Raw genomic sequence first — 25,116 nt, forward strand, 5'->3', positions numbered from 1 at the left:
AACCCAAACTTTCACTAAAATGTTTTGCGATGTCCATAATTGACCTAAAACAAACAATATAATATTATTTATGCAGTTTTTCTATTATTTTAGAGTGCCTCCCAGGCTCAATGCAAGCTTTCTTTGCCAGTTCATAATCTTTTTAGTGGCGATAACAGGGTTGTACTCTTATCATTAATGCCCCATGCAAGGCCTGGTTCCGAAAACCACTCATCTGTGATCAACGATACAGTAAAGTCGTTTGCACGAATGCTGCAAAACCACATCGTGACATCAGAAATGACACTTTCAGGCACCACACCACGTAGTCACGTCTTGCACAAGTTGCCCGGGTTGCAGCTGCTGCGGGAAGTGTATCCGTGGTCACGGAGCGTGGTCGTGCACTGCGAGGCTTGGTAAACAGGAACACGATGCTACCGTAAATGCAGTTAGCGCGCAATTGCTTCCGTTTATATTGCAGAAATAATAAGCCTGGTGTGTCCTAGCATTAATGCAGTAATTCCGATGATTTTGAATCCGATTTTATTTTTTTATAAATATTGTGGAAAAAATTGAGCGAGAGTGAAAAATGATGCACAGATAATCCACAACCCGGATAAACAGCAGCTGGATAATCGGGAGTCTGCTGTAGTTCAAACTGTAGAAGAAAGTGTTCTCATTTTCTTACATCAGATGTTAATTTTACCTCTGCAAACTAATGAGATTTTAACTAACAGGAAACCACCAGTAGTTTCTGCTAGTGAATTTATGATGAAATTCTTTTTGAAGCAAGTAATAAGGTAGCATTTTTCTCTTCGAGAGTAGTCTTGGTGTACATAAAGTAATGCGTCAATGCCTATTAGGAAGATCTGTTGGTCTATGAGCAATTTTAATGGATTTTTCAAAGTGGAATGCTCTGTGAAGCAATTGTTATATATTCCTGCTGGCAGGAAGCAGTTCTTTTTTAAAGAGTGGATTTTGTTTTGTGAAAATGAGGAATGAACCATTGAGCACAGTAACTGTCAAATTTCTTATATCATCTGTCTTAATTTTAGTCGATTGATATGCTGTGTAAGTTTCAATAGCGTTAGAGAAAGTAGTCCATGGTTAAAGAACCTCACTCATATGTGTATATAAAATGAGAAACTAGTTCTGGAAAAGACTGCTGTTCATTTTTTTCCCCTGTTGCATAATTTTGACCTAGCTTCCTGTCACTTGTAACTTCTGCAAGGCTATTGAAGTGAGGTAAGACTTATTGATATCTTTACAAATAATTTTCATTGCCTTCCATTAGTGACCAACAAAAAGGAAACATACTTCTCTTCCAGTACACATATCCATGCTCATACATCTGCTCCAAGGTTGTACATGAAATATTTTCAGAGGTGTGCTGATTTTTTACCAGTTTCCACTCCCTGAATAGGCTTGCGAATTGTAATTGTTCTTGAATCTACTTCATAACTGGCATACATTAAAAAAATCAGGTAGGCAATTTGTTGATTAGTTTTCCAACAACTTTGGTATGCCTCTGGATGCTGATGGGTGAAAAAATTGTGTACCTGCATTTCTGTTTGGTTTATTGTTGACCATTAGATGTGAGCGTTCTTGGATACCATTCTATTCTATCTCTTGTGATCTCGTATTATCCCATACGATGTCTCATTAACCTATCTTTATCATGTATAGACCAAAAATAAAAATGAAATTTTTGTCCTTTAAAATTGTATGTATGTATTTGATTTTACGTTTGAATAATTTCATCTGCAAGCATCTTTGCTTCATTTTATGTTTGAAGGCACTTGCTGCTTCTTTTATCAATTGCGGATTTTTTTTTGCATTGTAATAATTGTGTCGTACTCTGCATTTCTTACTTCAGCAATATTTACTCCATTTCAGAATCATCAAAATCACCATGAATGTTCTCCATTAATCGAAACTGATGATGAAATATAGCTTCTAATGGTACTCATAGGATGGTGATGCTTGATTAATTTTCAGTCAAATTATTTGAAGATAAAGGAAAGCATTTATATCAGGTATTACTTATTGAGCTAAGCTAATGTATTTGCAATTCGTTCGTAGAAGTACTGCTATGATTGGAATAGGAGACGTAACATCTTAAGTAGCAATGGCTGTCTTGGTAAACTGTTGAAAGGAGTAGAAAAAATCCTGTAGTAAACGGAAATGGGAAAATTTTTTGCGTAGGATAGGCATTTGCATATTTTATCATTCTCATTGTTTTCCTCTAGGATATACTTAAACTAACCATTAAATCTGGACTAATTAATATTTTTTTTATTAACAGCAAGTATTATAGACATGTTTTATAGCATTAATGATTCATAGAATGTATTAATTTATTAACTTCTAGAAAACAAAAACTGATAAATATTATTAAAATGCTTGAATGGGAAATAACTTCCATTGTAGTTTTGCCACTTCATTCTTAGATACAGTAGAGTTAAGAATAAAGTATCATTGTAAAATTATTCAAAGTATGTAGTACTAACCTTGATTTTCTGCTGTTGGAGAATTACTATTTCAAGTTCCACTGATTTGTTATTTTTGAGACCATTTTTCCATTCAGCATTATTATCTTATCCACTTTGATTTAGTTAAAATTTAGTAATTTATGTCTCACATATGTACATAATGAGTTTTCTGAGAAGAATTTGAGATGTTAAAATCAAATACATTTAGTCAAGTAATGGTAATGAAATATAATTTTCATTTGTTCATCACTATCTGAGAGTCTTGAGGTGCTCCACGATATCAGTAGTATTTACCATACATGTCTGAATATAGTCCCCCCTTTTTTCCAAAAATGTCCGTGGTAAATGTAAGGGGGGGGACTATATTCAAACGCATTTTTTAAATTATTTCCTGAAACTGAAGTCTCAAAATTAGGGGGGGGGGACTATATTCGGAGAAATACGGTATGCAGGAAATTTAATTGGGAAAAATGTTAAAACTATAATACTAACAAGGAGAGGACTACCAAACCTTGCTCCGCCTTTTTCAATGCCGTATTTTTTATGAAATTCGGAATGGCAAACACATCTCTGAACTGGTAGTGGTTCCATTGAATGGGCGTTAGTTTGGCTATAATTAATTAATTTTCATGCTGTTCATTAAACAAGCCTTTTATAATTCCTAAATAGTGAACCATCTTACAGCTGAGTCAGTTGGTGTAGCGGTTATTGTCATCAACTCTCACACAGGGGGCCATTGATCGGAAATTTTTCACAGCAGTATATTTTGTAGTCTTCATTTTGATATTACGGCGACAAGTATTTCATTAATTTTAATGGTAGCAAGCATAGGCATGAGAGAAATATTCTATCATCATTATGGCGTTTAGGTATTGAAGCTGTATAATTTCAAACGCGGAGATATGAAGACCCTTGCTACCCTCCTCAAAACATGCCGAAAGATTAACGGAAAGCAAAAACAGAGGCTTTTTTTTCGAAGAAATGAAATTTGTTGGTGGTCCTCTTGTTATTATGCTGAAAGGGCTACGGAAGATTTTGTTGCAGTGAGCACAAGACACATTTGGCATAATGGTTGATTTAAAATTATCAACTTTTATTTCGTCCTTTTTGTTAATTTAAATAATATTTCAGAATGGTTCTTTTAGTGTATAAGTACTTAGTAAGTTAACTCTCTTTGGAGTAATGTGAATTACAGGTGTTTGTGAGATACAGCAATTTCTATTCATTTTGTGTTCTTATTTATTACATCTGCACGCATATCACTACTTGCTGCGAGCCTTAATGGCATGTGCTCTCGCAAGAAGTGGTTTTCATTTTTTACTAGGAAATTGATCATTGTAAGCAATACAAAAAAAATAATGTTATAGCGCTTACCAACCCTTGCTAGTGTAGTCGTAATATCTCCTTGTTCGAAATGACACTGCTTAAATACCTAAAGGCCATTATGATAATAAAGAAATGCTCTCATGCCTATGCTTGCTGCTGTTAAAATTAATGAAATACTTGTCATTGTATGATCAAAATGAAGACTACAGAATGTACTGCCATGACAAAGCCCCAATCAATGGCCCCCTGGGTGAGAGTCGGCGGCGCTAACCACTACACCAACTGATGCATCAGTAGAAAGGTGCACTATTTTAGAATTATATAAGGCTTGTTAAAAGTACCGCATGAAAATTAATTAATTACAGCCAAACTAAGGCCCATTCAATGGAACCATTGCCAGTTCAGAGATGTGTTTGCCATTCCGAATTCCATAGAAAAATACGGCATCGAAAAAGACGGAACAAGGTATGTGACCTCTCCTTGTAAGTATTTTGAGTCCAATGCATTCAATTGCTCAGCCTGAGTGTATCACAAAGTGAAAGGTCCCTCTCCAGATGTGTGGAAAAGTAAGGAAAAAATATACTACCGTATCCTGAATTATTGAAATCTTGTGCAAGGGTATGATTACAGCATGCATTGTTAATATGCCATTTATATCATTATTTGTATGAATTTTTCAATGCATCTTAGTGATGGGAGGGGGGTGTCATCATTACTAACGTTCATGCCCCTTCCCTCCACCTCCAAATGAAGAACTATGTACTCCTCTGGGGTTAGCAAACCTCATGATGATGGGCATGGGAGACAGTACTAGGGTTTTGGGAAAATGGAGAGATGATATCATTTTAGAGAGTTTGAACCAAGAATTGGAAATGACTGGGGAGCATAGGCAAACCAAGTACTACAAGAAAATGTGTATCAAGATCATAATATAGTACAAAATATTTTCACTGAGTGGCAAAATTTACCCCCCTTGACCTCTTGTCACTATTCACAATGCCATGAAAATTACCTGATTAAAGATCTTATTGTGCTATGGCCATAAAAGTTTCTACTATATTGCTGCTGCATAAATAAAAGTTGGTTCTTGACTGTGCCACTGACCAGAAAATATTTTTGTTTATAATTTCTATCACCAATTTGTGTGACTGGAACTACGAGTATTGGCACTAAGTGCCATGCATTTCACTCACTTTGTAAGTTATTTTATGTTATAACTAGGCCATGTTAACTGGAAGTAGAGAATAGGCATCATGGACCCCCAGCACTGTTCATCCTTTTAAAGACGATAACCCACCAATTAACCTGCTGCTAAGTTAAAGGGAATTAATAAAGTTATTCCCATTTAATTTGAAAAACACAGGAAATTCGAAGTCGATACGGATAGAATTTTATGAATTCATTTTTGCTTTGCTATGAAGTTGCCACTGCATTGAAGTCACGTTTCATTTAATATACGCATAAAATGATCATTACTTGGAGTTATTTCTGTATCTCAAAATTATAGTTTGAAAGGGACTACTAACTATATTTCTGCTACTTTTTATTGTCAATCTTAATTAATGATCGAGTAAATGTTTTAGTAAGTTTAGAATAATGGCCACACGTAGAAAAACGTTGATACTGATCGTATGATTGTTTATTATTAAAGTCAAACAACAGCGTTTCGTACTACTCCATTCCTTTCTTCACGTAATCTTATCTTCTCCTCGCATCATTTATAAGTTCCCGGAAACCGCCCTCATCGTTTGAGTAATATACAGATTTATTTATTGCCATTTTTATTGACAAAGCAGGCATTCAAGGTCGCCTAGACTAGAGATATCAATGTCGCGCGATTTCGGAGTTGTTGGTGTTGAAAAAAATGACCATGACCTGCTGATAGGCGGAATAGTTTTCGAGTTCAACATGTTGCTCAAAACGAGTGAAAAGAAGGATGTCGGAAGACTTTCGAAATTTTCGTCATTTTCTTTCTGCTAATATTTAATTTCATGTCAAAAACTGCTTAAGTAAGCGGGCATTCATTAATTATGCGAGGTGTTTTGAGGCGGGGGTTCAAGCCGATTCTCACCCTATCTCACGTGGGGAAGAGGAGAGGTCCTTGCGTAATTACGTAATTTATTTTATGCAAGAAACAGTGTAAAATTACGAGAAAACAGGGTAGAATTGAGCACATAAATGGTAATCTTAATTAATACTAGTCTTAGCAAATCAAATAAAAATAACTAAGCAATTTGAAAAATAACGAACCCAACGCAAAGAAGCACATTAACGTATTTATTTTTGACAATCTCACGTGAGATAGAGGGAGGAGTCGAGCCAAATCTCACTAAGGGGTTAGGGGAGGTCCAAAAATCGCCAACATCACCTCACGTAAATAATGGACGCCCCTTAATTTACGTTATTGACGGTGTTTTGGTTTCTCTTTTCACGGAAATGGTACTCCTTTTTTTCTGAAATACGCCAGGTAGTGGTGAAGGTTCAAATTTTCCCGCTTGTCATACTAACGTCCTTGTTGTCTCCGCCTTTACATTGCGTTCTCAACTTTCCCGCTTTTGAAAATCATCTTTCCAACTTATAGAAATGGTTTCCTAGTCTCAAGTGGGATGGATAGCGCTCGACCGCTTTTCCGATACCAGAAAATGACAAAATTGAATCTTGACTGAAGACGATTTCAAAGCATTTCATGAACTCATGGACATTTGCTCGCTGAGTGACGGGACATCGGGAGAGCGTATGCTCGTATTTGAAGGAGTTTTACGCGGTGAATGTATTACTTTTGTTTCACCCTCTAATCTGCGCTATTTATGGCTCTACACGATTAAATAGCGTAACAATTTATTTTCATTTGTTTAGTAATCCTTGGAATTTGTGTAAAATGCAAAATGTTAAAGCCACTTTTTCCATTTATGTAATTTCTTATTCATGTACCTAGAAGCCAATTCATACCTTTGGTACAGAAACGGGCTAAAATGATATCACGTTAATTAAGGGTATGCCATTTGCCTGAAATCGAAAGGAGATGACTGGATATTTTACGGAATAATCTCAGATATGGTCACTTTATTCCTATCTTGACGGGCGGCTTGAGAACTAATGTTAGAAAGATAAAACCGGTAATTCTAGGTAAAGCACGAAATGATATACGCCGTGTACAAGAACGAAATTTTTACCCCTGTATCCTTGCAACACACCAAGCATATGGAGTTAGTTAAGAGAGAGGTGAGTCATGACTGTGCTGGTGCAGGTTGGATGCTATGTGAAAAGTTCATCCAAGCAGGGGCGCAGCTTAGAATTAAGGCTGGGGGGGTTTTAGGCGCAACTAGTACTTACGGGCGTGGGGGAATTGCATACCCACCAGGGTAAGCAGGAGTTGCGGGGGCTCTCCTCCAGAAAAAATTTATGAATAATGGTTCAAAATGGTGAGTTTTATGGCTTTCTGAGGGATATTTTATTAATCCTAACAATATTCTAGTTTTATCCCCCAAAACCCCCCCCCCCTCGCTGCGCCACTGCATCCAAGGTTGCTCGTATTATCTGTTCTGTCCTCAGGGCATTATCATTGCGATCCCTTGATGAAATTAACAATTTTTTCAAAATGCGATGATCGAAAATGCACCGCAGAAAACCCAGGTATTTCGAATGGAAAAGCATGTTAAGGACGGGGCATGTATTTCGAACTTATCTTAAAAATCACATCTGCTTACCTAGATTTATGCAAATAACCATATTTTTGAGACTATGTGAAAGGTTCATCTCTAATGAGCGTGGACGAAACCCATTGATGCGATCATAAGATACAATGCTAGTCAACCCTTAGGCTGCTGAATAGTATCATATCACACGATTCCAATGATTTGTCATATGTCATATTAAAATTTGTTTGTAATTTTCGGTGATTACCAAGCTAATCATTAATCCCAATGATGGATTTAAGTGCAAAATAAATTTTTAACTCGGCAGAACGTAATAGCCAGCCATACCACAGAAACGTGCGGCGCATCTAATTTTTGTAACATTGGTTTTTAAACTGCATGATTTTTCAACTCCGTTTTTCTCTTCCCAGGGGTTAATGCTTCGTGTTAAAATAACCCGGAAAATTGGAAATCATAATCTTGTAGCCGTCGCGCGAGTGATAATATACACGCAGAAACGGTTACAATTATTTTATTGCTCAGTATTTGTTCACAGAGTTAACAATCAGTTCTTTATCTGATGAGCCGTAGTAGCAAGGCAATGAGACAAGTGTTCAGGCGTGGATACCGGGTGTCGGATATCGAAGATCACGGTTTTCTATAATTTACCATGGTCCCAGCTAGCACATTATAAGTCATTGAGATAAGGTGAAAGGAAGAAATAAGGAAGTCGCTTCTCAAGTAAGCTTTTTGGCTTTCTTACGGCCAGGGCGACAAACATCCAGAGTAATGGCAAAATGGATGCCAAACTTTCAGCACTTCCGTAGATGCTGTTATTATCCCATCGTTACAGAGTGTTAATTAAGGCCTATATGCATTAAAACAATGTTTTTATTATTGGCGCTTCTATATTATGAGGAGAAATAACATCATACCGCCATAATTTGAAAATCATTCACATTTATGAACTAATAGCTTAACGACGGTCGTAAGAAAAACACAATTTCACAAGAATACCAACGTAGAATAATATAGAAATGCCGGAAGGAACATCTAATATACGTATTGTAGGCATCGGGTTATCAAACCATAATTTAAAATTCACAAATGTGAAAATGTATGGACCTTGAATAAATTCAGTTTTTCATGCACATGCCAAACAAGTTTTTTTACATAATTGGATATTTAATTAGTAACTACGCCTCCTGTTCTCAATAACTGCCGTGGTGCAGTGGTTATCGTATAATACTTCAGCTCCGAGGGTCGCACGTTCGGATCCACCCAGATGTTATTTTTTTTCTTTCCGCCGCATGGATAGAGTACTTGTGCTATGCTTTATATCTTCAATAGCCGGTTGCTTGCAGTTATTAATTTTTTTCTATTTACGGGAAAATCTGTTATCAGTTGTTCAGCCCTTATAAAAACTCGCTAAATTTCCCCAATAGCCTTTAAATTCATGTCAAGATGAGCCTCGTAGCATGTGTAGTACGCTGTTCAGCCGCCTTTGGCGCTCCAACAGAAGTGACTTACATTGCCTGAGGATATTTGACGGCATTCCTTACCTAAACGCCCCTAACGTCTTACCCTTGCCTTATATAAATCCCTTAGCTTACGATAAGCTGCTTATCATTTTTTTCCGTAAGAAAACCATAAGAAACGGTTAACTCACTTACTTTGTGCTATCTGGGGTATGAGAAAAATCATCTTAAATCCGTTTTTATGTAGAATCTACCTGAGCATCATGGGCTTCACCGGGCAAAAGTATGCATTAAAAAAAAATCGTTTTTACCCATCTGGGTCCTACCCTATAATTGGACTGAATCATTATCCAGCTATTTCGTGCTACGTGCCAAATTATGCGACTCGCTTTTCCGACATTCTTCGATGGCGAAACGGATAGAGAAGGGAGGAGATATTCCTGGATAGCCTGTATTTTTTTCGCTAAAATCTGGCAATCGCATAAAATTCTCTTTGTAAAAATTACCGTATCCGTGGGTACATTTACTGCTTTTGCGAAAACTTTTTTGAATCGACTGAAAAATTGCATTTTGGAATTTACGATTACGAAAATGGATGGATTTAAACATACACAATACACAAACAATGGGTTTATAGCAGGATTGTGCTCTGTGCAGCCTCAATTCATCAATTACCGTTTGAACTTGAGAAGTACAGCAAATATTTTCCATAAGTTAGGTAGAGGTGGCAGAAAATTTCTTTTGCAAAAGAACGACCGCTCTTTCGTTTTAAACTCATTCGTTCCGTGTGAATGCGTGATAGACTTGGGACTCCACTATTTCATGATACCGGGATCAACGGTCAGTCACGAAAAAATTGAATCGATTTAATAGGCAGAAGTTTAGACCTTTTCGATTGAAATGTCTTTTGTTATTATTCATTTTCATGTTGAAGCGAATTGAGCTGGAGAGCAACTGTTAGCGACAATTGCCAATTGCATCAGAATTAATTATGCCCTCAATGAATTCGAATGTGCTCAGTTACCCACCACAGTGGATTGCTGAGGGAATAAATGAGTATGTAAATGAGAATTACGGATTTAGTTTGTTTGGGATAACCTTGTGTTTCATTATAAATTTTTAAATTTTTTTGTGCGGAAAACTCTGTGGCAATGCATTTTTCCTGTGCTGTTCTTATATAAATAAGGGATATTTTGGAAACAGAGGTCGGAGTAAGAATTAATTTATTAGCTCTTTTTAATTATTTTCACTTGAGATATTCCGTTGAAATGAAAACAATTAGTTATATAAATGAGTGAAGTTTCCTATTTTATCTATTTACTTTTGCCTATTTAAATTTTCCTTAATTATTACCTGCAAAAGATAAAGTCAACTGACTCGGGGACCTGATTGGATGCAGGAAATTGGAAATCCTAAAATGGCCTGCTGTATAGTTCGTAGTTAAATAACAGGTACTCTGATAAATTAAGATGAGCATAGGCTACATGCGACCAAGAATTACTCGGAGGATAAAGATGATGTAGTGAAGGAGGAAAAATCGAGTTACGAAGAGCAGCGGTATCTCTGTTATCCGGCAAATATCGGACCAGGGCACTGACGGATTACCGAAAATGCCGTGTAATTGGAGATCACTTTTAATAACGCAATTAAATGGGGCGTACTCTATGTTTTGCTGTATGCATTCATGTATATTACTAGTTGGAATTGTGTAATAAATAATTATAATATATTGTTGTGTACACTACGTTAGTGCATACACGCAATTGAAGTTTAAACGTAAATTACTTTTTCCAACGCGGGACAACCGTTCATGCATGTCTTCCCTCTCAGTAAGCCCTACTTCCCCTATTTTATGAGTTGGTATAGGCTCCCCTGCGAAGTAGACTACTCAAAATTACCGAGCTACCCGGTTGGTAGCTGGCTGTATAAAAATGCCGGATTACTGGCAGGGCCGGAGAAGTTATATGCCGGATTATAGAGAGGGTACTGTACTTGAAATGGCTAGCAAGGAAAAAATACTTGAGAAAGTGACAAGATGTGGAGCTAAGGGGGGCCATTTATTATAGCATAAGGGGGGCCCCGGGGCGTCCATTTATTACGTGAGGTGATTTCGGCGATGTTAGTACCCCTCTACCCCTTGTGAGATATCGTGAGATTTGGCTCGACCCCCTCCCTCCAATCTCGCGTGAGATTGTTCAAAATGCGTAGTTTCAGTGTTAATACGTTTATCTTTGCTTCAATGCGTTGGATTTATAAAAAAAAAACAATTTGTGAAATTATTTTTCTTTAAGACCAGTTAAGACTAGTATTTAAGATTACTAAGATCGCAATTAAACGCTTTTTCTTTCGAAAAAAAAATAACGTGATATTTGCCAGGTACCCTCTCTCCCCCACATGAGATTGATGAGTTGGTTTTTAATTCTACCTTCCATATTACTGTACAGTGGCGTAACTATGGGGGGATGAGGGGATAGATCCCTACCCCCCAAAGCCTCAGAGAAATAAAAGAATTATTAAAAACTGTTATCTAGATTTGATATATAATGGCAGCATCTTCTTAAAGTTAAATGTTAAGCGCCGAAATGATGTATGTCAGGCATGCCATTTTTCAAAAATTTTCCCGGACCCCCCTCTTGCCTGGAGAGGGTTTGCCAACCAAGGCCATCCCATCCTCCCCAAAGCATATTTCTAGTTACGCCACTGTTACTGTATATGGTAGGGCACGATTTTAAATTCGCTCTGACTTCATATTAATGAATTTCAATACGGAATCGGTGTGAATGACTCTATTCCCATTTTTTCATGTACGAACATAAAGAACGCTGGCTAGCTTACTTCTTTCACTTTCGCTTGACTCGAAAAATGCTATTGTAGATGGAGACTTCCGCGGAGTGACGCAATAGGCGCAGGTAAGTTTCCGGGTTATCCTCCGTGTCGATTCATCTTCGTGACGACAGTTTCGCCGGCGTCTTCAGGTTTGAAGTGTCGGATGCAAGTTATTTTTCCTGTCTTTACTTGCATCCGACACTTCAAATTTGAAGACGCCGGCGAAACTGTCGTCACGGATATAAATCGACGCGGAGGACAACCCGGAATTCTATCTTTTTCTTTTGTTAATTTGTATGGCGATATGCCTGTGTTTCATTTTCGTGCTATATTGATGTGATAATTTTTGGGGTAGTTAATACTGTTAACCTTGGCCTGATGGCTTAACCAGGAAACTGCTCGCTTATTATCTGAGCAGAGATAATGACCCCGGACCAACCAATGAGACCCACCCGCCCGATCAGTTGCCTCCCGGCCGCCCTTGAACTCACGGCTTTCAAGAATTTTCTGCCCTCATCTTGATCTCTTCACAGGAATTCCCCAATTTTGTCATCCAGTGTGACGAGTCATCAATGCCGATAAGGTTTGACCTGCATCCCTCACATATATTGACCGGAGATACGGGCGCGCTCTTCTATTTTATTTCCGTGTGTGTGAGAAACACCGAAATTTGTGAAGGGGCAACGATTGCCTCTCGCTTATATATACCACCTATGCGAGCTCAGCGCTTCGTTATAATCTGTACCCTTTATCCCAGTGGTTCTTGAAATTTTGGCATATCCGAATTTTTCATCCCCATCGACTCCTTCGTAATTTTTTGTACTAAACCTTGGCATTTTTGTACCCACCATTGTCGATCGCATTTCCCATAGAAGTGCGAGCTCGTGTGTTTATTCGATATTTTAATTGCATTAAAATCAATATTTATTGTCAAACAATAATTTGGAAAGAAATCAAGACTTTTCATCTGAAATTCCATCGAGAATAGACTTTCACTTGACAATAAATCGGTCATCCGATTCTCAAGAGAAATTTGTATTGGTGGGGATATCATTCAAGAAGGAATTATTTTGGGGGTTTTTAAATTGAAGATAATGGGTGATTTGCGTGGGTGCTTGGACGATTTCAAGCTACTCGCGATGGATAGCATCAATCCGTGCTTGAAAACAATGGAGTACGCAGTCCGCGGTCCGCTGGTGATGCGAGCGCTTGAAATTGAAAAGGAACTCAAAATGGTATGTACTATTTAGCTATCGGTCGCTACTATTTAAATGTATGTGCTAACTATTACGATGTCCAAAATTGTCCATTCGTTGTCCTGGAAAAATTTCGCCCTGGTTTTATGATTCGTATGCGTGTGTTCTGTTGGCATGAAAACTAATTTTTAAGTCCATTGATCTAAAACTATCACCTCAATTAAAGGGCTGTCTGCTGTAAAATACAAAATCAGACCTCTTCAAGTTATCGCCTCCAGCAATGTGTCTTAATCCCCAGTCCGCTGAAGCGCACTCTCTTAAAATGTGGTTAAATTCGCGACGAATGGATCTAAACTGCAGAAAATGTAGGGATGTAGGTGATTCCGGAAGAGGGCGGTGGTTTGAGAGTCATGCTATGAAAAAATAATTTTTATTCCTTGAACTCGCTCATAAACCCGACGTCAGGGTTTGAAATAGTGGATTTCAGTTTGCAGTGGAAAATGGCTTTGGTGCTTGCGAATGGGGATCCTGCTATCCCTATCTCGGTATATCGTATGTGTCAGTCGTATGAAGCCTCGAATGGCATTCTATAATCGCGCTCATGGATGCATTCGATCTTTCGCGGAAGCAGTGCATTTTGGGAAGGGGCCGCTCGGCCAATAGGTATGCATCTTGCGGACAAATATTTCTTAGCGGACGCACTGCTGTCGTGTTTATGTTTTTGTTGTGCGCTTACGTTTGCGCACAGGATTTGCCTGACTGAAAAGACTTACAAATAATGAGTTTCTTTGTAGAAAAAACCTGATGTACATTTCATAGAGACTTTTATGACTACATATTAGTTTTCCATTCCAAGTTCATATTCAAAACACCTTAATTTCCGTATTTGATGATGTCTAACATTGGAAATTAGGTTACTTCATGATGTTTGGATATGAGAGAGTTGGTTATTTTATTGGAGAATTTTCTATGGTGTAGTCAAAATGGTGATCATAGAATATATTATAAATGGCTGGGGATCGGGTTGGTGTGGTTGTTAGAGTTCCCGCCCCGTGGGCTCGGGTTCAAATCCCGGTGGTGGCAGAGAATTTTCTGAGATTGCCCGATTCCTGCTTGGCTGCTATGTGGAGGATATTTCAAGCGCAACTCTCCGTCCGTCGGATGGGACGTTAAGCCGTAGTCCTCTTGGCGCCTTTCGTTAATGCCGACGCGACGCCGGGTTTCTCTCGACCCTTCCTTACCTACTCTTCCCTCATGATGCAAATGACCTAAGCTGACGGTAACCTCCTACAAATACCATACCCATTAATGGTTTGAAAGAGAACTTACATGACCTGGTGAATACAGAAGTATATTTTCATGTGTCAGGTTGACCGGTTGAGTATATTTAGGTCTTTATTTCATGAATTTTCCAAGTGCTCTCGGTTAGATTTACTTTTCACGTCGAAGACTATGTACCATAAGCAATTTCGTTTCAGGGTGCCCAAGTGTGTATGTATAGTTGGCTGCATAATTTCAGGGTGTGTAGCTTTACGTATAGCATATTGCATAATTTCAGGATGCCCAGCGGCAAGACTTCAAATTTTCTTGGTCTCTTAGCAGACTTCCGTGGTAGATAAAAAGTTGAGCTCCATGGCCTCAAGGTCTACTGAGAAATGAAAAAACTTCAATGGCCGTAACGAGGGGACTTCGTCGCAGTTACAAACAAAACACTGTGTTGGTATGCTGGAACAGGAAGATTCCCACGAGGGTTTTTGGGGAGCCTAGCTAAGGCTGCTTCAGTTAAGAAATCACACTCACACACAATCAATCACGCACACACAACACTTCATCCGTGGGTTATACTCCAGGAGAATTGCTCGAAATCAAGCAATGGAACTGCCACCTGGACGGGAGAAGCATACCAGTTTTGGAATCCAAGATTCCCTTCTCAACGCAACTGAGGATTTGAGCTTCACTTCAACTAAAGTTGAGTGTAGTCAACTTTTGTTTGGGGGGGGTTTAGCTAGGCCCCCCAGAAACCCTCGCGAAGGTTCCTATAGAGTTGAGTGAGTGATTGTGTGTCTGATAAATCAACGGAAGTAGCCTTAGCAAGGCCCCACCCTCGTGAAGGTTCCCTCAGAGTTGAACGAGTGATTGTGAAGGGTTTCCGGTGGAGAGGCTGGGGTTGGTCACTGCGGCGAATCTTCCCATTCAAGCATACCAACACACTGTTTTGTTTGTACCTGTGATTATGTCCCCTCGTTATGGCCATTGCAGTTTTTTCATTTCCCAATAGACTTTCGTGTTTTTTCCTTTTTTGGCATAATCACATATATTGAACATGAAAATGAAGCATTTTATTCCCATACCACAAATTTATTTTATGACTCAAGTTTTGAAAAATGCCAATCAGGTTTGAAGGCTGAAGTCATTGAAGATTGAGGAATTCTTGTCTGAGCTTCCATGAGCTATATGAATTTTTAGTGTTTTGGTCTAATCCATAGACTTTTAGGAAATTATACTAATCCTGTACATTCACTACGCTGAAATTAGCATTTACGTTGCTCTACAGTAATTTGATGAGTGCACAAGGATGACTTAAGAAAGGTCATAGAAAGTCTTCAGAGGGGTGTCTAATGCAGCTTTATAGCACTACATATGTAGCTTTCATTTATGGAAATCCCAGAAGCATAGGTCCAATTTAGGGATGACAGCAGATTTGGATTTATGTATGTATTCGAAAAAAGGATACTCCAATATCTAAAATTGCAGATAAAAGGCTGTGTAAATACTCTGAAATTTAGGCTGCAGAATCACTTGATTCTGCAGTCTAAAGAAAATCGTCAGTGGTACAGTGTCAGGTGTCCATGATTGTTGTCAATACATAGTGACATGATTTAAAATAATTTCATCCAAAAAATTGCTATGCCAGTAAATAAATTTAATTCAACTACTGTGCTGCATTAGGGAAGCATTAGCAAATTATTGAGTTAAACTTTATGGTGTACATAATATCCCTAAGGCATTGCATCAAACTGTGAGTTTTTGGTGGAGTCGCTAAGTCGTCAGGTTGTCAATCTATTCATTTTCGTGATTAGCAGTTTATTGGCTATCATTACTCAGGATGCAATGCTAGACTTATTTCTGGAAATAATATAGATTTTTTTCTTCCAAATAAGTCAATTGGCTTGCAAATTTGAATTCTAACTCCTACCTTCCATTTGAAATGCCCCGATTACATGTATTATCAGTCATGGCAATGACTTTTGATTTCTTAATGTGATCATTATTTACCTCAGCTGCAATTTATGTTATACTCTGTATGTATTTCTTGCTGGTCCAAGATAATACAATCACAACTTTCTGCATAAAAATTATTTGTTTCAGGGAGTGAAGAAGCCTTTTAATGAAGTGATAAAAACAAATATAGGAGATTGTCAAGCTATGGGGCAAGTTCCCATTACGTTCATACGCCAGGTATGTATCATGTTTTTCTAATTCTTTTATAAGAATTGCAATATGCCAAAAAAATTACGCATTCATATAATAAGTGATTACAGATAGTTTTAAAATATGGGTTGAAATGTTTCCTTAGTCATGTAAAAGATTTAGCTTGTCTTAAATTACCTCTGTAAAATTTCATTTTTCTCAATAGAAATACGCATTTGGGAAAGCCTCAATGGGTTGCTTCACCAAAATTATTTCATATCTGATTTTGATAGTTGGAAAATAAAATGAATCATATCTCAGGCAAAAAAATCTGTACTCTAAATAAGCTAAAGCTATACTCTAACTGCACTTAATATCTGGACTGGGAATGCACTTAAGACTGCACTTAATTGAAACAATACAGCACAGTTGCCATAGTACAGTAAAGTACAGTTACCAAAGCACAGTCAGAGTGCAGTGGCCACAGCACAGTCAGAGTGCAGTGGCCATAGCACGGTCAGAGTGCAGTGGCCACAGCACAGTCAGAGTGCAGTGGCCATAGCACGGTCAGAGTGCAGTCGCCTCAGCACAGTCAGAGTGCAGTCACCACAGTAAAGTCTAAGTGATTTATTTGGGTCTTCTTCCGTTTTATCCATGGCTCTATGAAAACTCACCAACATTCCAGCTGGCTTCATCAGATCCACTGAAGTAGCGATGCAGATTTGGCCAGACTGATATTAATGTCCAACCGAATCCTCTTTGACACTTCAATGAACACAAAGAAGCTGACTGGAAGTTTGACTAAATTTCATCCAAAGCCATGGATAAACTCTGAAGATGACCCAAAAAACTAGCTGGAAAAGGGAATGATCTAAACCCTGTTTTGATATTGGATACAAATGACATGAAAGCCAATTCAGATATAAAATCATTTAATATAAAATGTAATATCTTACAATGAAATTCAATAATACATGGTGAATTTTACATGGTGTTTCATTTTACATAAATTCATGGTGTTACATTTCGCGGAGGTTTTCCGTAAAGTGGCCGAGTGGGACTTTAACGTATCATCCTCTGTTGGCTTAAGGGCCTGCAGTGTCTCTCACCTGCCTACACCGTCTTTAGCTCACCGGTGCACTGTCGTGCGTGGAGTGAGGTAGTGTCCTTCAATCTGGTACGCTATGGTGAGCAAAAACAAGTCACCAGCAACGGGGTCGGACGGGATCGATTCGCGGGTTCTGAGTAGTGAGGACGGAGGTCCACCGCAGCAAGTTCAACTCAAAAATCACTAAAATTTGAAAAATGATTTGTCGGCCTCCTAATAAACACAGAACGTTCGGAATGACACCAGGACCTTGACAATCCGATCCGGAACACAATTTTTGGGTTCTAAAGGGAGGTTATAAGGAGACACCAGTCGACAAAAACAAAGGACGATCGCCTTCACTACGAAAAACATCAAAAAATAACCCCAGATTTTCACTTTTCGAGATAAAAGGCACACAGAATAGTATAATTAGATAATATTGATATTCTACACTGGATATAAACACTTGGAAATGCACTGATAAGAAATACTAACGTATTATTGGAACACGATCGACAACTCGTCACATATGTTCAAGCGTGAAACACAAAACTTCAAAAATAACCAAAAATAAGGCATAGATGTCACTAAAGGGGTGAAATATAAAGGAAAAGTAACTCCGAAACACTGATTAACCTCAATCAGGACGGATTTTCAATAACACAGGGAATTATAACACAAAAACCAACTCGATCGGTACCTATAACTGAAAACTTAAGACGCTTGTAATTGAAAGAAAAATGCACGTAGGGAAACGAAACTTTCACAGGAGCAGTAGAATAAATGGCACTAGAAGCACATAGAATCACAAGGTGGGCAAAGCCACCCCCTAAGATTGGTGGGACTTTGAAATTTCTCGGCAGCGGCTAGATTGAGGCAAACACTAAAAACGCCACAAAAAAGCCAAAATTGGTTGGATCTTGAATATTTTCACAGTAGGCGGCAGTGGGAACATTCACGGACGTTACTGACATAATCAGCGTCAGTTAATCAATGATTTAGCCACTAACACTGAGGTTATACGGGAGCGGCACATAGACACGTGTCCTGCTGTGGACCCCCGTCCTCCATAGTAAATATAGGAAATACTTTCTCCCGCCAATGACTTGTTTAAGTCCAGCCCTGTCAGAGTGCAGTTTGAGCCATAGTACAGTTCCAGTCCAGTTACTCAGCCCAGTAACAGTCCACTTTTAGCCACAGTACACTTCCAGTCATGTTTTCTAGCCCTGTCACAGTCCAGTTTGAGCTATAGTACAGTTCCAGTCCAGTTACCCAGCCCAGTCACAGTCCACTTTTTGCCACAGTACACTTCCAGTCATGTTTTCTAGCCATGTCACAGTCCAGTTTGAGCTATAGTACAGTTCCAGTCATGTTACCCAGCCCAGTCACAGTGCAGTCTGAGCTCTAGCACAGTTCAAGCACAGTGATCCAGCACTGTTACAGTACAGTTCTTCTCAAATTCTAGCTGCCATAGTACAGTCTAGTACAGAAGAGTGTACTGTGACTGTGCTAAACGCATAGTTTAGTCCAGTTACAGTGCAGATTTAGTGCAGTCACAGCACAGATTTTTTTGCCTGAGATTTTTCTATTTCTGATTCCGTTTTGGCATACTTCAGAGTAAGTGGTGGTCCATTAAGAAGAGGGTTGAGTTATTTCTGAAACTACCCTCTAATCAAATCGTCCAAGTTTTGAATCCTGGATTAAGCATTTTTACACCCCCAAATAAAATCCTTACCATTGCAATGTGGCCCAGGGCAATGGGCACCCCTACACTGAAGTTGTGATCTTCAATTACCTGCAGCTTAGTCTGGGGTGAACTTCACCTTTGCCTAGCCAAACTAACCTCAGGGTTGAATCACTGAGAGAGTAAGAATGATTACCTGAGTAATTGTTCAGGTTCCTCTCCTATTCATATTTATGTATAGGAATGGAAAATTTTTCATGCCACTACATATTATGTAGCATACCTTGAACTGAAATTTTTATGCTTTAATTTGTTTTTGTGCCAGTTTCCTCTTTGATTTTATCTTTTTGCAAATTTCTTTTAGGTCCTAGCATTGGTTGTATATCCTCCTCTTTTAAATGATCCAAATTTCCCAGAAGATGCTAAATCTAGAGCAAGAGCCATACTCAGTAACTGCCAGTCTGGGACCGTTGGTTAGTATTTTGTTTTTTATCTAGCATTTTCTTGTGCTTGTGCATGGTATTAATTTATCATTTCAAGTCTGATCTAACTATTGGATTTACAAATAGTTCCACCATTACTTTTTTAGGCTCTTATAGTGAGTCAGTTGGCATTGAAATGATACGAAAACATGTGGCAGAGTATATTGAGAGACGTGATGGTATTCCTTCTAACTATGATGATATAATTCTATTTGCTGGGGCATCTGATGCTGTCAAGGTTTGTAAAATATTTTTTTATGTAAAATATTTTTTATGGCTCACATTCTCTTTAATTCTTTGTTTTTTGTGGTATTTGAGAATTCTTTTCAGCATGTATCTATATTGTAATGGCTTTTTTTTTTTTTGAGTTTGAGTTATGTATCTTTTTCACGCTGCATAATTTATTTTCTTTATATACTTTCTCACATGTGAGGGTAGGTGGTAATTTTTGTATCTTTTGATTGTAAGGTAGTCAGACTTCAAATTATGCTTGTAGCTTTTGGCTTTTTCAAATTTTATGATACATGGATTCTGTATTTTGATCTAAGGATAAACATGGAACTCATGAGATAAACATGCACTTTAATCAATTTTGACTGTAAGTGAGATAAGAATGGAAGGCTTGCAAGGTTCTATTGACGTATTTTAATGATTTTGTCTTTACTTTGTAGGCTATGATTAAGCTGTTCATTTGTAAATCAAATGGAAAAAGAACAGGTGTAATGGTTCCAGTTCCACAATACCCTCTCTTCTCTGCTACTATTGCTGAATTCAAGTTGCATCAGGTATTTACATTAATTCTTGGCTTTCTAATATGACAAAGGACTCATTCCATGGCCTTACAATGCTGATATATGTTCTCTTGCATGAATTACGTTCCTTTAGGATTTTGAAAGGAACTCCAAAGGGTCATCCTCATTATTCATGGAGATTCGTAGTCCAAATAGTGATAAGTTTACCAAGGGTGCCGACTTACAAAAAATATTGGGGGGGCCCAAACCGGGGACCTTGCCCCGGTAAATTTAATAAGTAGTGAATTTTCAGTTTTTAAGCATTTTAGAAGAGTCATATGACCAACATGAGAACCCTGATCACTCGAATATCAATATCTGAACACTCCGGGGAAAATTGACAAGCCTTACACATTTTTTCCTCACATCTGTAACAATTTTTGGGGGGGCTCGGGCCCCCTCAGGCCCCATGGAGTCGGCACCACTGAAGTTTACCTTTAAACCTAACCTACATAACCTTAAGATCGATACTATTTATCTTTATTTATCTCAGCGTCCCAAATAACTGTAAACTAAGGCCTTACACATCTTGCAAATTACAAAGTATGATCACAAGCACTCATGTCCTGATAACCTTTCCAGGTGGGTATTTAACCCATGACATATTGTTTTGCTGGTAAGGACTTTAGGCCACCCCACCACCACTTAGAGGGCAAATTACATTGAAAATGAACAGGATTATTACCTGTATATGAGTAGGATGTCATTTTAAAACAAGAACACCATTTTTAAAAGCAATTATTAACTTTTTGGAAACTGAGTCAGTTCGCATCTTCAGGGCTTAAGCCATATCAAAATTGATTAGGTTTGAAACCCGAGTAGCCTGCCAAGATGCCATCATCAGACAAGATGAAAAACGACTCAGTTTCAGAAATATTGGGAGCTATGCGGGAAACCCAAGTGGCCATTGACCCTGTGGGATATTCAAGTAGCCTTCCAAGACACTATGTCTGGAGACCACCCTAGGATTCTTTAATTAATTATCAATTTAACATTTTTGAAACCAATGTTGCAGTATGGCTGAAGCTGCATGCTTTTAATTGATGGTACAAGATTGAGTGGCACTTAAGCTGTAGCGATTTCCCCATGTTTATATCTCTCACATTTTTTCTGGCGTTGTTCCTGTGATTGTTATCTTGTCCTCCATCCTTTCAATGTATAGGTGGTGTCACTGTTTGTTAGTATTATGTAAATGAACTATACATTTGGCCATTACACTTCAAGCAGCCCACCTGGAATCTTGGTTAAGCTAATAAAACACATTTATCTGGACCCACATTTTTTCAAATCTGTAAGCTGCAAGGTGTCAAAAATTGCAGCCTCAGCTATCTTCCCCAATATATTAAAGAGAAAATTTGGATCATGAATGATAAAATTACATTTGTTTTGAGAAATAGGTATTCACCAAAAGTTAGTAATAGATACGAAGGTGACCCCCACAAGCCAGGATGCTCCTCGCCCTGAAAGCTTCAGTGCTTTCAAAGTTCTGTAAGTTTGAAGCAAGCAACTGGAAGCAGTAAGCTCTAATTCTACATTAAATCAAATTTAATGCTTATTCTAGTTGCATATGCTGAGAAAGGTCGTAAATAAAATATACATTGATTGCTCTCAATGGAGGGAGAGGGAAAGTGGGATCAGGCATGGTGACCCCCTCAAAGCCTGGTCAATATGGGCTGGGCAGAAGTACCTACATACAAGGACTCAGCTAGGAATTAAGGGTAGGGGGTGTTTTAGGTGCAACTGAACCTGGGGGATTTGGTATACCTGCCAGGGTAAGTGTGAGGTGTGAGAGCCCTCCCTCAGAGAATTTTAAAGATAAATGTTCAAAATGGTGAGTTTTACAGCTTTCTGAGGGATATTTTATTGATCCTTACACTCTTCTATAAGGAATATCAATCAAATTAAGTAAAATGGATTAAACTTAAAAGTTTCTCTGTGCTCTGGGGGGAGGAGGGGGGGGAGGGTTTATCCCCCAAAATCCTCCTCGCTGCTCCACTGCCTACATAAGTATTTTCTGCCCACCTGTCATTGCCTATCTTCAAATTTTATGATTCATATTCTTAAAGGTATAATTTTGTGTATTTATTCACAGGTTGACTACTATTTGGATGAGAATAACTATTGGAGTTTGAATATCAGTGAATTGCAAAGAGCGATATATGAAGGAAGGAAGGTATCAAATCCAAGAGTGATGGTCGTGATTAACCCAGGAAATCCATCAGGTATGCACATTATTTGGTCTAAATACATTCATGTTTTATAAAAATTTTCTAGTTGTTTGAAAATTGCACACATACATATTATCTAAAGTAATGAAATACCAGTGTGCAGAGATAGTAAGTTGTAGTGAGGTAGAACACCATAATGAACTCTAGGAGTACTATGTTTAATTAACATATGAATATTTAATGGCATATTAGACACATTATCCCTGATTATGCATTCCTTTTCAGGAAGGTATATTAGGTGGAGAAATATTTTTATAGACCATCAAACTTTGCTTTCTAGGAATTTGGAAGTTGATGAGAAGGTATAATCAGTTTGCAAAGAAACACATTATGAAATTTAGCTGCCATGTGGGTGTAGGAAATGAATTGACATCCATAGAAAACTATTAGTGCTTGGAAGTTAGCCATTGTCTCATGCACTGAAGATTGTGATGATTAACTCTTATCATCTCCCTATTGTGATGTTCAAATTTTTCATGAGTTTATCCCGGGATGTTTGGTTTAAAATGTAATCCTTTTCCCAAATAGAACCACATTGGAAAATGCCATGAAATTAATATGCGTAAGACTGGAGACCTTCTTACTAGTGTTTACATTTCTGGAGAACCGGAGTGTGAGGTAGGGTGCAAGAGTTAATTCGAAAGATTCAAGAATAGCGTTTTCAAAAGAAAAAAAATCAAAATACTCTTGAAAACGCTCCCAGTAAGAGGAGTGAAACGTTGAGCGAAAAATGTTTTCCACGCAGCATTTCTGCAGCTCTTGTGTAAACACATTCAGGTTTATGTATTGGAAGTCAATGATATTTATAATCAAATACATAGGTAACTTTTCTTTTTTTCTTTTCCCCAAAATCGATCATCTTTCTCTGTTCTTTATACAGTGATACCATGAGGGGACCACCAGAGTATTTGTAATTGCCCCTTGATTAGAAAAACATGTTTTTTCTACGCATTTTAAACATATCTTTATCTTACAGGAAGGTTATCCTTCTGACCCCTTCCTCATGAGAAATATCTCTATAATTGTTGGGACACTTAATTTCTACTAATTCGTTCCTATTGGATAGCATCTGGAGAAGCAGCCTGAAAAGGTAAACTTTAATAAATGAAAAGACCTGTGGGTGAAATAAGGTTACCACTGGACTTTTCGTAGTCCATTGCGGCAGCCTTTTTGTTGACATGTCCCAACTTTATCTTTATAATCTTTATCTTCTTTAAAATCTTTATTACCTTTGAAGGTAGGGAGCAGTATATTATCAGCCAATTTTACCCTTGAAGTGATCACTCTAAGGTTGCATATGTGTCCAAATAAGGAATCTGTCAACCTTTTCCTCCTGTATCTTTGTCATGTCTAATCAATGTGTAGCATTTGATATAAAAGCTGTGACTTAGTCTCCATCTCCAAACTTTCCCTTGTGTTTCGGTCAAGAGTGAAAGATTTTATAAAATCACTCATGCCCTATGTTATGAATTCATAATATCACTATGGACATCAGGAATGAGCCCATAATGCTTGTCGAGCCCCCCAACTTGCAGTTTTCTCCATTTTGTGTGCCATTGAATATGGTATTTAAGAGAAATTAAATTTGTTTTATGCAAGAGGCTGTGAGATGTGTAAGTATTGACTGCATTTATTGTTATTCAATTGATGAATTCTTTGAGGACGCCTCGCAACTAATGTAATATATATGTATATAGGTATTGTAATATATTGTGAGTTTCTTTGTATTTTTGATTTGCTTTTTATGTTTTCCTGACGGGTCCTATATACGTATATTCATATCTTTTCTGTGACCAATAAAATATTATTATTATTTGTTTTTATGTTTTTTATTATTTAGGACAAGTACTTAAAAAAGAAAACATCAAGGAGATAGTGAAGTTTGCTTATCAGGAAAGACTAGTGATATTTGCCGATGAAGTTTATGAAGATAATGTATATTCCGATGACTGCAAGTTCCATTCATTTCGGAAGGTCATGGCTGAGATGGGATCTCCTTACAATAAAATGGAATTAGCCTCTTTTATGACATGTTCAAAGGGTAGGTAATGTTCTTTTCTGTGTAGCTACTTTAATTAAGTTATTTATGTAATTATTTTGAGTGTGTCAACATTAAAAAAATATTTCCTGACCAGTGCTTCAGAAGGACACATAACTGTCTTAAAATACTGTTTGATAAATGTTTTACAAATTTTATGTCAAAAGTACCTCATGTTTTGTGGCAAGAGACTGGTGGTGGTTATTATTGGGTGTGTGGTGCTAATGGACTATGGAACAAGTTTTGCTGCAAGTCTTCACTTCATCCCTACAATCAGTAAAATTCATCATGCTTCCCTGAAAAGCATAATTTTGATGTGCCATTGTCCTCACAATGCCACCGGCGAAGTTATTGAGAAATTACATCAATTTGACCACTACCATTGCACATGCAGCAACTATGAAAGTGTGTCATGGCCAATTTATTTATGCAAATTGTTTGATGGGTTACAGCAGCAGTT

The 25,116-nt window shown here is 37.9% G+C and overlaps 1 protein-coding gene across 4 annotated transcripts in view; it reads left to right on the top strand.

The window, feature by feature from the left end:
• The first annotated feature begins 1,880 nt into the window (after window positions 1–1,880).
• LOC124163354 (alanine aminotransferase 2-like) overlaps window positions 1,881–25,116 on the top strand; it is a 46,480-nt gene continuing 23,244 nt past the window's right edge. For 3 of the 4 annotated variants that reach the window (XR_006865757.1, XR_006865758.1, XM_046540202.1), the window contains exons 1-7: window positions 12,400–12,971; window positions 16,302–16,391; window positions 19,482–19,590; window positions 19,707–19,837; window positions 20,271–20,384; window positions 22,483–22,612; window positions 24,459–24,659. Coding sequence is in view for 2 of the 4 variants with exons in the window: in XM_046540202.1 (XP_046396158.1) it covers window positions 12,831–12,971; window positions 16,302–16,391; window positions 19,482–19,590; window positions 19,707–19,837; window positions 20,271–20,384; window positions 22,483–22,612; window positions 24,459–24,659 (916 nt within the window). In the remaining 2 variants the exon portion in view is untranslated. Of the gene's footprint in view, window positions 2,016–12,399; window positions 12,972–16,301; window positions 16,392–19,481; window positions 19,591–19,706; window positions 19,838–20,270; window positions 20,385–22,482; window positions 22,613–24,458; window positions 24,660–25,116 lie in introns of those variants that run through there. The other variant, XM_046540203.1, reaches the window with a different exon arrangement.

This window comes from Ischnura elegans, chromosome 8, assembly GCF_921293095.1.
Source record: "Ischnura elegans chromosome 8, ioIscEleg1.1, whole genome shotgun sequence".
NCBI lineage: Eukaryota > Metazoa > Arthropoda > Insecta > Odonata > Coenagrionidae > Ischnura > Ischnura elegans.